This window comes from Bombus bifarius, unplaced genomic scaffold (assembly GCF_011952205.1).
Source record: "Bombus bifarius isolate JDL3187 unplaced genomic scaffold, Bbif_JDL3187 scf7180000009507_frag, whole genome shotgun sequence".
NCBI classification, from domain to species: domain Eukaryota; kingdom Metazoa; phylum Arthropoda; class Insecta; order Hymenoptera; family Apidae; genus Bombus; species Bombus bifarius.
Window position 1 is genome coordinate 4,593 of NW_022885165.1, and position 12,024 is coordinate 16,616.

Sequence of the window (12,024 nt, forward strand, 5' to 3'; positions counted from 1 at the left end):
TCCTAGTCTCACTGACATACAAAAATTCCATTACCTGCAGTCCGCCCTGCAAGGAGAAGCAGCCGATTGTTTAAACGCGTTACCCCTTAGTAATGTAAACTACAGTTAGGCTATAGCCGTTCTCAAGGAGAGTTTTGAATGTACACGATACACAGCTTTCAGTCACTGCATGGCAATAATTGATTATCCAAGGATAACCAAGGAATCTCCAACGGAATTAAGGCGCTTAGTCCACACATTGAAACAACACATATATGCATTGAACAAATTAGGAGAATCCTACCTCGATACCAGTGCTACGCTCAACAGCCTCATCCTCTCGAAAATACCACTAAGTATCCAAAAGCAATGGGAAATGACGCTGCCCAATAACGAGGTGCCTCCGTACATTCATTTACTAAACTTCCTAGAGAGATTAGCACGAAGCTCCAGACCGATCACCAGGGTCAGACAAACAAGAGAATCACCGGAACAAACTACTCCGGTCCGTCAACGCGCATCACGAGGGCATGCACGTACGGCGACATAGGTTACTCCAACATGCCCCACCTGTCAAGGACCACACCCCATTTGGAGATGTGACACCTTCAAAACCAAATCCCTTCGCGAACGCATTCGGGAGGTCAAAAGAGCATCACTATGCCCCAACTGCCTCGAGAAAGGGCACACAACGAAGCATTGTTTCGCAAGATCATGTCGCGTATGCGGAGAACGACATCATACAATGCTGCATAGGACAAAACGCCATTCAGGGTCTCGTTCCAGCACGTCCAGCCCGAAATCTTCCCCATCAAATAGCCGATCCACAACACCTTCTTTGCCGCCCTACGTATCACCCACTCGTCGCAAAAAGCACACAACAGACCACAGATCGGAAACACCACGAACAGCCGCGTCTCCAAGTCCACCGCCCAGTGACAAACGAACACACAACCAATGACGCCGACGATCGACGACTCCGTTGATGACCGAACATATCAGACCAATAGCATCCGAATTACTGTCCAATGATCTAGTCATCACAGCGCAGATTAACATTTTGAATGATAAACAGCAACCAATCCGTCGTCGAGCGTTGCTCGACACCGGATCCAGTATGAATTTCATTACCGAGGAATTAGCAAAATCGCTAAAGATAAGGCAAAACAAATGTTCGGTCCCGATCGGAGCTCTAGATACCTTGACAACGACTTCTAAGCGACACATCACGACCACGATCACTTCCACTGACGGTACATACACGCGGACATTAACGTTCCTTGTCATTCCAACCATATCAACCTTCATTCCCAGCGAACCCATCGATCGTTCGACACTTGAGATACCAAAAAGTCTCAAATTGGCCGATCCACGATTTCATTTACCAGCTCCGATAGATGTACTACTAAGCTCAGGTTCAACACTCGCGTCGATGTGTGTGGGACAAGTCAACCTCACGCAGCCAGACGAGCCTGGACTGCGTCTGCAAAAGACGCGATTCGGATGGGTAATCGGGGGGAGTCCAACTTCCCAAACCGCGACAAACATATTTCACACATCCACGACGACCGTACAAGCAGACCTCGCGCGGTTTTGGGAAATCGATGAAGGACCCTCAATTAAACATATCTCAGAGGCAGATCGACGATACGAAGAACACTTCCAAGCCCACACCCGACGCACCAGCGAAGGACGATACATCGTCGCTCTACCTTTCAACGATCAGCTTCAGTCACTCGGATCCTCTAAAACGCTGGCGAGTAAACGACTCGCCTCACTCAATCGCCGATTCCAGCACGACAAACGCTTCGAATCAGAATATCGAACGGTAATACAGGAATACCTGGCGTTGGGACACATGACGAAGGTCAATGACAACCACTCCGACGACAACGGATACTATTTACCCCATCATGGCGTGACCAAAGCATCGAGTCAAACCACCAAACTCCGTGTAGTTTTCGACGGATCGGCACCAAGCACTACCGGAACCTCCTTAAACGATACACTTCACACAGGACCCAAGTTACAGGAAGATTTATTTTGTATATTAATTAGATTCCGCGCTCATCAATACGTACTCACTGGCGACATCGAGAAAATGTATCGGCAATTCCTCGTACGACCAGAGGATCGGAAATATCAAAGGATATTATGGCGCAGCGCGAGTGGAGAAACAGAAACATATGAGCTTAACACTGTAACGTTCGGTTTATCCGCAGCACCGTATCTAGCTATTCGGTGCCTCAAGCAACTGGCAGAGGACGAAGGACATCGATTTCCACGTGCAGCACAGGTACTGCAGCGGGATTTCTACGTCGACGACGCTCTCACCGGAGCTGAAACGAAGGACGAAGCCCTCACGCTCAGAACAGAACTCACCAATTTACTTCAACTGGCCGGCTTAAACATACGAAAATGGGCGTCAAACGATAATGACTTATTACACGGACTTTCCTTGGAAGAAACAAATCACCAACATTTTTTGGGCGACTCGCAAACCTTGAAGACGCTGGGGGTGTTTTGGAATTCATCCGACGACTCTATTCTTTACTCGGTCGAAGTCAAACCCACGCCCTCCCGAGTCACGAAACGAATCATCAGCTCGGAGATTGCAAAAATTTACGATCCGCTCGGTCTGCTCGCACCGGTGATTGTTCGGGCCAAGATGCTACTTCAACGAATATGGTCGTCGAAAATCGATTGGGATGAATCACTTCCGATCGAGTTACATAGAGAGTGGGAAAGGTACTATGCCCAATTACCCTTATTAAACAACGTCAGGTTCCCACGCAAGGCAATAATCGAGTCCGCAATAGAAATTGAACTGCATGGTTTCTGCGATGCCAGCGAAAAGGCTTACGGAGCCTGTGTTTATCTCCGAACCCTTAACACCAACGGCCGTGTTTGGACCCAACTTTTAACCGCAAAATCGAAAGTCGCCCCCCTCAAGTGCCAGACCATTCCTCGGCTCGAGCTGAGCGGAGCACTCCTTCTTACGTCCCTGATGTCGACAGTACAACAAGCCCTATCACATAAAATTACTCGAACTATCTATTGGACCGATTCCACTATCGTCCTCCATTGGCTCAATACATCACCTCACACCCTTAAAACATTCGTCGCTAACAGAGTCTCCGAAATTCAAACAAAAACCAGCATCCGCGATTGGCGCCACGTTCCTACCGACGACAATCCGGCGGACTTAATATCACGCGGCCAAACACCCGAAGAGTTTCTGCGCCCAACCATCTGGCAGCACGGTCCTGCATGGCTCTACCAGTCGGAAGGCTATTGGCCGACATGGGATCTAACACCGCAAATTGAACTACCGGAGCAGAAAGGGGCGATTTGTCTGTCCGCAAACCCCTCCGATTACAGTTTGTTGCAAAGGTATTCATCCTGGCCCAAGTTGATACGAATCATAGCTCGTTGCCTCCGTTGGAAACAGAAAAAGAACCGAGCGGCACCCCTAACCGTTACCGAATTACGCATAACGCACAATAAGCTGATAAAATTGTTGCAAAACATCCATCTCTCCGAGGAAATTCGTACACTCCAAAAAGATCGGAACGCGGCGATAAAGGGTAAGCTCACGCGACTCAATCCATTCATAGACAAGGAAGGAATATTGCGAGTCGGGGGTCGACTCAGTCATTCGTCGATGACCTTCGCCCAGAAACATCCCATAGTATTACCTAAGTCATCCGTTACAACACGCATCATAGAACACGAGCACAAGATCCACATGCACTCCGGAACGCAGGCTACATTATACGCAGTAAGACAAAGATACTGGCCCGTCGACGGTCGAAGTCAAGTATGGCGGGCGATCAAAGGCTGCGTCCGCTGCTGCCGCGCTCAACCACCGCCGGTAGAATACGTGATGGGTAATCTGCCGGAGGCGCGAGTAACGGAATCTCGCCCATTCACAAACGTCGGCGTCGATTACTGCGGGCCGTTCCACATCAAAGAAAAACGAGATCGTAACCGTCGTCAGATAAAGGTATACGTAGCCATTTTCGTATGCCTAGCAATTAAAGCGGTACACATCGAGCTTGTTGACGATCTCACTAGCGAAGCCTTCATCGCCGCTCTTCGCAGATTTATCGCTCGACGAGGGTATTGCTCCACCATCCATTCTGATAACGGCACCAACTTCAGAGGAGCAAGCAACGAATTACGAGAGCTTCATGATTTATTACAATCGGACGATCACAAAGAAAAAGTAACCGCATTTTTAGCCGACAAACAAATCGAATGGCGCTTCATTCCCCCTCATTCACCGCATTTCGGTGGGCTATGGGAAGCAGCGGTGAAGTCATTTAAACGCCACCTCAGGCGTGTAGCCGGCAACGAGTTACTCACCTCTGAACAATTGAATACTCTTATCATAGAAATAGAAGCAGTCCTCAATTCCCGCCCGCTAACTCTTATCTCCACCGATCCAAATGATCTCCTAGTCCTCACTCCCGGACATTTCCTCATTGGCGATTCACTAATGTGCTTACGTGATCGAGATTTCAGAGACATTCCATCGAACCGACTCTCCAGATGGCAGCATATCCAACAGCTTAAACAGCATTTTTGGAACCGCTGGCATAAGGAGTATTTGAACGAGCTAACCAACCGCAATAAGTGGAGCAAGGGTGGACACGGCATCCAAAAGGGCACAATCGTCATCCTCAGAGAGGACAACGTTCCCTCCATGCATTGGCCTCTGGGCCGAGTTATCAAGGTTCATCCAGGCGCCGATGGTGTCATCCGGACAGCTACAGTTCAGACGGCAAAGAGCGTTTTGGATCGGGCCGTCAAAAGGCTTGTCCCACTGCCAATTCAAACCGATTTAGAGAAATCCGAACAACTAGCCACCGAGACGAACTAAGATGGGAACTTCAACCTAACTTGATCGGTACCCTCTCAACGGGGGGAGAATGTTACGCCATGCGGCTTACCATAGATCATATTCTTAACTGTCGTTCGCGGCACTATAATGTCGCAGATGGATCGTCGCGGCTGCCCGGCAAACAAACATTGTAGTGGCAAGCGCATGGTTCATTAAGCAGGGCGACCTCCAGAAACGTCGATTCGTGGCCGTTATTTTACCTCGCGTAAAAGAATGTGGCGTGGTTCGAACGTAGTGGGGGTCGCCTTCCATAAAAAGCGGGAAAAATCGAAAGGCGAGCAGAACTCTTCGAGAAGCCGAACCGTCAACACATCTCTTATATCGCGCATTACTTAACAAGCAAAACGCAGTTACATTTCTTTTTGTTGTTCTCTTTATGTCTTCCTAGTTGATAATTTGTTAAAATAAACGTTAATTTATTTGTGTTAAATCTGTGGAATTCATTGAACTACCCTTATTATCCTAATCGAAATAAGGGAATCGATCAGTTCGTGGCGTCGATTATTTAATCGTAACGGGAACTTACAACTCTCGTTGACGTGATATCTCGCGATCGCGTCTCTCCGCGAACGATCGAAACAACCATCGTGGTGGATAGATGACTGTGAGCGTGAGAAAAACCTAGCTTGTTTTATTACAGGGCTATTCGGATTTTCCTAATGGGTGCATACCCGCTTTCTCCGTGTTTTAAGTGCGACTAATAAACCCAAGGACCTCTCTAAAAACCGACTGTGTCTCGAGAATATTTTTAAGCTTTAGAAATTCTTCAAGACAAACGGGTTGAAGACACAGGGCGAAACAATACAGGGAAATGAAAGTTATGGTGGGTCCTTAAGTTTATTGAGGATCGAAGTGACGTTACGCAGGTCGGTTGTTGTCCGGTCGCCCGGGCTGGCGTGCAGATGTTTTAGGCGGCGTAACATCCTCCCCCCGTTGAGAGGGCACCGATCAAATTCTGGCTGTGGAGTCAGGTGTGTCGTTGGTGACCTCCTTCGCTCCGTGTGGACGTTCGGCCTCGTCTGGATCTGGGTGGATGGGCAAGGGGACCAGTCTTTTGACACCGCAGTCGAGGATGCTTGTTGCCGCCTGCGCGGTAGCGGTCCGGATGATTCCGTCGGCTCCTGGATGGATCTTGATTACGCGGCCCAAAGGCCACTGCATAGAGGGTACGTTATCCTCCCTGAGGATTACTACGGTGCCTTCACGAATGTTATGTTTGCCCTTGTCCCATTTGTTGCGGCGGGTTAGCTCATTTAGGTATTCTCGATACCATCTGCTCCAGCAGTGCTGCTTAATCTGGTGAATGCGCTGCCAACTGGATAGCCGGCCTGATGGAACTGTCCTGAAATCACGCTCCCGTAAACTGGTTAGTGTGTCACCGATCAGAAAATGTCCGGGAGTGAGGACAGGAGGATCTTTCGGATCGGATGAGATGGGAGTCAGTGGGCGTGAATTGAGAATGGCTTCAATTTCGATCACAAGGGTGTTGAGGTGCTCAAAGGTCAGGAGCTCCGTGCCGACCACGCGGATGAGATGGCGTTTGAACGCTTTAACCGCGGCTTCCCATAAGCCGCCAAAATGTGGTGAGTTCGGAGGATTAAAACGCCATTGTATTTGTCGGTCGGCGAGAAAATTCTGTACCCTATCCTGGTGGTCGTCGGACTGCAATAGGGTCCGGAGTTCTTGCAGCTGCCGATTAGCCCCGATGAAATTGGTGCCGTTGTCGGTGAGGATCGTTGCGCAGTATCCTCGCCGCGAGATGAAACGGCGTAGCGCGGCCAAGAAGGCGTCGGTGGTTAGGTCGCTGACTAACTCTACGTGGACCGCCTTTGTCGCCAGACAAACGAATATGGCGGCGTACGTCTTGATTTTACGTCGGTTGCGGTCCCTCCTCTCCTTGATGTAGAATGGGCCGCAGTAGTCGATTCCGACGTTCGTGAACGGCCGCGATTCGGTAATACGCGCCTCTGGCAAATCACCCATCAAGTATTCCACTGGTGGAGGGTTGGCTCTGCAGCATCGGACGCACCTTCTGAGAGTGCGCCATACCTGGCTACGACCGTCGATCGGCCAATAGCGCAGTCTCGCCGCGTATAGTGTAGCTTGTGTCCCTGTGTGATGATTGTTCCGGTGCTCTTGCTCTATAATTAGCTCTGTCACCGGGGATTTCGGTAGGATGATCGGGTGTTTTTGGCTGAAGGGTATGGCGGAGTTGGTTAGTCGTCCTCTTACCCGGAGTAGCCCATCTTCGTCGAGGAAGGGGTTTAATGGCTGTAGTTTCCCTCCAACATCCTCGCTTCGACTTTTCTGGAGGATCCGAATTTCAGGCGCGAAACGACTGGATTGTAATATTTTTATTAGTCTGTTGTGCGCTGCAGTCAGTTCGTCTGTGGTGAGATGGGCAGATAGGTGTTGCTTATGTCTCCATCGAAGACACCGGGCGACGATTCTTATTAGTCTTGGCCAAGACGAGTAACGATGGAGGAGTGTGTTGTCGCTAATATTCGTCCTCAGACAGATCGTCTTCTTTTGCTCCGGGAGGTCGACTACCGGTGTCGGGCTCCAGACCGGCCAATAGTTTTCGCTTTGCAGGAGCCACCTTGGATCGTTTTTCCAAATGGACGGACATAGGAATTCCTTGGGCGTCTGGCCTCGGGAGATGAGATCCGCTGGATTATCGTCGGTAGGCACATGACGCCAGTCGGAGGTATTGGTCTTGGTCTGTATCTCAGCGACTCGATTCGCCACAAATGTTTTCAAGGTGTGCGACGAAGACCTGATCCAATGGAGCACGATGGTGGAGTCAGTCCAGTATACTATCCGCGATATCTTGGTCGCCAGGGCCTGTCGTATTGACGAAATCAAGAACGTCAAAATAAGTTAATTCGAGCTTAATTCGAGACGTGGTATGGACAGCGATTTGAGCGGCGCTACCTTCGACCGCGCCGTGAGGAGTCGAGTCCAAATATTGTTCTTTCGGTCCGTCGTCCGCACGTAGACGCACGCCCCATATGCCCTTTCGCTAGCGTCACAGAATCCGCGTAGCTCAATTTTCGTTGCGGATTCAATGATGGTCTTCCGAGGGAACCTTACCACATTTAACAACGGCAATTGGGTGTGGTATTTGATCCATTCTGTGTGTACGTCTGTCGGAAGGGATTCGTCTCGATCTACCTTCAATGTCCAGACTTGTTGCAAAATCATTTTTGCTCGAACGATTACCGGCGCGAGCAATCCTAGTGGATCATAGATTTGTGCGATGACTGAACTGATTGATCGCTTTGTGACTCGGGAAGTGTCACTGATCGTCTTGACCGAATAGAGTATGGCATCGTCGGCTGAATCCCAAAAGACGCCGAGTGTTTTTAACGTGGATGACTCACCGAGATGTAATTTCTGGTTGGTGTCTTCTTCAGGTAGCCCTCGTAGCAGATCCCGATCGTTTGATGCCCATTTGCGGATATTTAGACCGGCTAGCTTAAGTAATTTCGTGAGATCATTCCTGACTGATAAGGCTTCGTCCTTCGTATCGGCTCCGGTCAACGCATCGTCGACATAGAAGTCTCGCCGCAGGATCTGCGCTGCTCTCGGAAATCAAGGTCCCTCGTCTTCTGCCAACTGTTTGAGACATCGGATGGCCAGATACGGGGCTGCGGATAGACCGAACGTTACGGTGTTGAGTCGGTATGTTTCGATCTCTCCGTTGTCGGCACGCCACAGAATCTTTTGATAAGGACGATCTTCTGGACGTAGGATGAATTGACGGTACATTTTCTCGATGTCGCCGGTAAGGACATATTGAAATGACCGGAATCTCAATAGGATGTTTCTCAGGTCTTCTTGTAATTTCGGGTCCGTATGAAGGGCGTCGTTTAGAGACACTCCCGTGGTACTTGATGCTGAGCCGTCGAACACAACCCGGAGCTTGGTGGTGTCGCTCGATTCCTTGATCACGCCGTGATGTGGTAAATAATATCCGTAGCCGGTGGCGTGATCCGTGTTGATCTTCGTCATTGACCCAAGTCTAAATATTCTTGGATCACAGCACTATACGCGGTTTCATATTGTTTGTCGCGTTGGAATCGACGATGAAGAGAGGCGAGCCTGCTCATTGCAGCGGCCTTCGATGACCCTAGTGAGGAAATCTTTTCGTTGAATGATAATGCAACGATGTATCTGCCTTCCTTGGTTCGTCGGACATGGTTTCGGAAATGTTCTTCACATAGTCGTTCAGATTCCGAAAGATGAGTAGTGGCCGGTCCCTCGTCGATCTCCCAAAACCGTGCGAGGTCCTCTTGCAGAGCCGTTGTGGTTGCGTGGAACGTATTTATCGCGGTTTGGGACGTTGGACTCCCCCCGATTACCCAGTCGAACCGTGTTTTTTGTAGACGTAGTTCAGGTTCGCCTGGTTGCGCCAGATTGACCTGCCCTATGCACAGCGACGCAAATGATGATCCGGTACTAAGTAAGACATCGATCGGGGCTGGGCAATGGAATTGTGGATCGGCTAATTGAATATTTCTGGGTAATCCCAGACTCGAGGGGTCGATGGGCTCGCTTGGTATGAAAGTCGACATGGCCGGGATAACAAGAAATCTCAATGTTTTCTTATACTTGCCGTCCGTCGACGTGATTGTGGCCGTGGTGTATCGTTTTGCCGTTGTGCTCAAATTGTCGAGGGCTCCGATCTGGATCGCACATCTCCTTTGTTTTATACCGAGGGAATTCGCGAGCTTGTCGGTCATGAAGTTCATGCTCGTCCCAGTGTCGAGTAAGGCTCGGGCTCGGATTGGTTGTACCTGTTTGTTCAAAACCTTGATCTGTGCTGTGGCCAACAGATCATGATGCAGAGGGCTGTGGGGAGATGTGTTTGTTAGTCCGATCCCCCTTGCTGTCGTAGTCTCGGACAGTCAGTTTTGCCCCGGTTGGGACTTGGACGAGGAGGTAGGGGTGGTGTTCTTGATCCGGGCTGAGCGTGACACATACGAGGCATGCCCTTTCGTACCTCTTGGAGCTGAAGATGTATGTTTCCGTGAAGTGTCGGATGTTCGTCTCGACTTGTGGGACGACCGCGATTTCGATGATCCAGATGGTGATTGTTCGGTGGAGGCTCGCTTGTGTGATGAACGACTACCCGACGACCGACCGCTCGGTGCGCGACTGCCCGACGTCCGACCGCTCGATGAGCGACTGTCCGACGACCGACTGCTCGGCGACCAATCGCTTGCCGATCGACCGCTCGACGATCGACCGCTCGAAGATCGACCGCTCGACGACCGTGAGTCTACCTGGGTTTGTTCGCGGTGTAGGTAAGTATGGTGTCGGTGACCGCAGATACGACACGAACCCGATGTACTCTGTGTCGGCGAATGTCCTCTGCCTAGGCAATTTATACACAACGATGCCTTCTTCACGATCTGAAAACGTTTGGTCGATGATTTGGCCTTGAAGATTTTACAGTGTCTGATATCGTGAGGTCCGTTGCAGGTCGGACACACTACCGTTCTGCTGGTTGTAGCAAGGGTTCGCCCATGCGGTATGCTTGTTCGCTGACTGTGGTGTTTGTGGATTGACTCTTTTGATTCCTTCGCTTTAGAGAGGAATTGAGTCCCGTTCGCCCGTGTTTTGAGAAAGTGTATCAGATGCTGATAGGATGGCACCTGCTGGCGGGGCAGTGTGCGTTGCCATTTACGCAGGCTGGACGAGGGCAATTTCGACGCGATCAATTCGATAATCGCTATATTTGATGTGACGGGCCCTTTTAGGTGTTCGAGCGCCTTTAGATTTACGCTGATGGTTTCCAAAAAATCCTCTAGGGCTTCTGGAGTTTCCTTTTTGATTTCCGGATAGTTGCGCATCAAATTCCAATGGCGCATGCAGATTTGGAGGGGGCAATTGAACTTATCCGTCAGTGTGTCAAGCGCGATGGGATAGTTGGCCTCTGTGAGTACTAATGACTGGATACTCTGTGCGGCCCGTCCAGTTATAGATGAGCGTAGATGCTGGAACTTTTGGATATTCGGCAAACTTTCGTTACGGTCCACTATGGATGAGAACGTGTCGTAGAAATAGGTTCAGTTCTCGAGGGCACCGTCGAATTGGGGCACGCGGACCTCTGGAAAGGTGGTCGGCTCTGGTTTCCGGCATGTCTCGCCTGTTTTTGTTGTCGACGGGGTTGTTGCTGACATTTGCTCAAAGAGACCTAGGAACCGCACGTCAAGCTCCCGATGCTCTTGCGACAACGAAGCTACACGCGCATCTTCCCCCTCATCTAACCCATCTAACTCTTCTTGAACCGCGAGTATCCTCCTCCAAAGTTCATCGAACGAGCTGCGGCAAGATGTTAGGAAGATTCTGTTTGCCTTCCCAGACGCTTCGTATTCATCGAGTTCGCGCTTTATGGTTGCAAGTCGACCGGCTAGGGCATAATTTTGTCCTCCGTCCACACTCAAAATACTATCTACATGCTAGAATTAGGGATTCAATTTTATAATACGTTGCCTCACTTTCCATCACTGCTTTCCTACTATCAGTCACTTGAACTGTAATATAAACCAGTCTTTTATTTCCAATACTATTCTGCATACCATTTATCAGGAACAATACATTTTATTTGTTAATCTAACAAGATGCGAAGTTCCGCATTTGTCCTAATATCAATCAATGGATAAGTGAATTGAAATCTGTGAAAATAATGTAATATCGGAAAATAAGGATAGAAATTTTTTCCCGATTACTTGCAACTTATTAATATTAAATTGAATATACATATATAAATTGGACAGGAAACGATATTTATTTAACGGAAACTAAATGCAATACTCGTATCTATATCAAATAACTTTACAGTTATTTGACCACTCTCGTCACAACGAATCTAACACACACACACTCGCTCTCTCTAACAACTCTATCAATTCTCACAACTCTACTCTTCGACGACTCGATACCTCTAACGACTCTAATCTTCGACGACTCAATTAGCTCTGATTCTCGCAACACGCACACTTTTCGACTCGCCTTGCGTAGCGAAACCGTCCTTCTTCTAACGTTGTCTATTGTTTCCCTCATACCTATGTAAGAACTGCCAACTACGTGCCTTTAGTCACGTAGGCACTCTTAAATGTAAACGAACCACA

The 12,024-nt window shown here is 49.2% G+C and overlaps 3 protein-coding genes across 3 annotated transcripts; 1 reads left to right on the plus strand and 2 right to left on the minus strand.

The window, feature by feature from the left end:
* Positions 1-964: 964 nt before the first annotated feature.
* LOC117215296 lies at positions 965-4,382 on the plus strand. Its single transcript, XM_033461672.1, has 5 exons — positions 965-1,486; positions 1,614-1,739; positions 1,817-2,024; positions 2,202-4,294; positions 4,377-4,382. Exons 1-5 carry the CDS (start codon positions 965-967, stop codon positions 4,380-4,382), a joined length of 2,955 nt encoding a protein of 984 aa, XP_033317563.1.
* Positions 4,383-5,833: 1,451 nt separating this feature from the next.
* On the minus strand, positions 5,834-8,089 carry LOC117215297. The gene is made up of 2 exons (XM_033461673.1): positions 7,979-8,089; positions 5,834-7,729 (listed from the first exon to the last, which is right to left on the minus strand). The coding sequence occupies exons 1-2, from the start codon at positions 8,087-8,089 to the stop codon at positions 5,834-5,836; spliced, it is 2,007 nt and encodes a 668-aa protein (XP_033317564.1).
* An 806-nt stretch (positions 8,090-8,895) lies between these two features.
* On the minus strand, positions 8,896-9,639 carry LOC117215298. The gene has a single exon (XM_033461674.1). It carries the CDS (start codon positions 9,637-9,639, stop codon positions 8,896-8,898), a length of 744 nt encoding a protein of 247 aa, XP_033317565.1.
* Between the last annotated feature and the right edge of the window lie 2,385 nt (positions 9,640-12,024).

What these genes read in the sequence shown, in the direction of transcription:
- LOC117215296 (XM_033461672.1), top strand. Translation starts at nt 965, where the DNA reads ATGACCGAACATATCAGACCAATAGCATCCGAATTACTGTCCAATGAT. An exon ending in ATCCTCTAAAACGCTGGCGA is followed by an intron (nt 1,740 to 1,816) that starts GTAAACGACTCG and finishes ACGGTAATACAG; the next exon opens with GAATACCTGGCGTTGGGACA. An exon ending in GTTACAGGAAGATTTATTTT is followed by an intron (nt 2,025 to 2,201) that starts GTATATTAATTA and finishes GTTTATCCGCAG; the next exon opens with CACCGTATCTAGCTATTCGG.
- LOC117215297 (XM_033461673.1), bottom strand. Translation starts at nt 8,089, where the DNA reads ATGATTTTGCAACAAGTCTGGACATTGAAGGTAGATCGAGACGAATCC. An exon ending in AATTGCCGTTGTTAAATGTG is followed by an intron (nt 7,730 to 7,978) that starts GTAAGGTTCCCT and finishes TCAATACGACAG; the next exon opens with GCCCTGGCGACCAAGATATC.
- LOC117215298 (XM_033461674.1), bottom strand. Translation starts at nt 9,639, where the DNA reads ATGAACTTCATGACCGACAAGCTCGCGAATTCCCTCGGTATAAAACAA.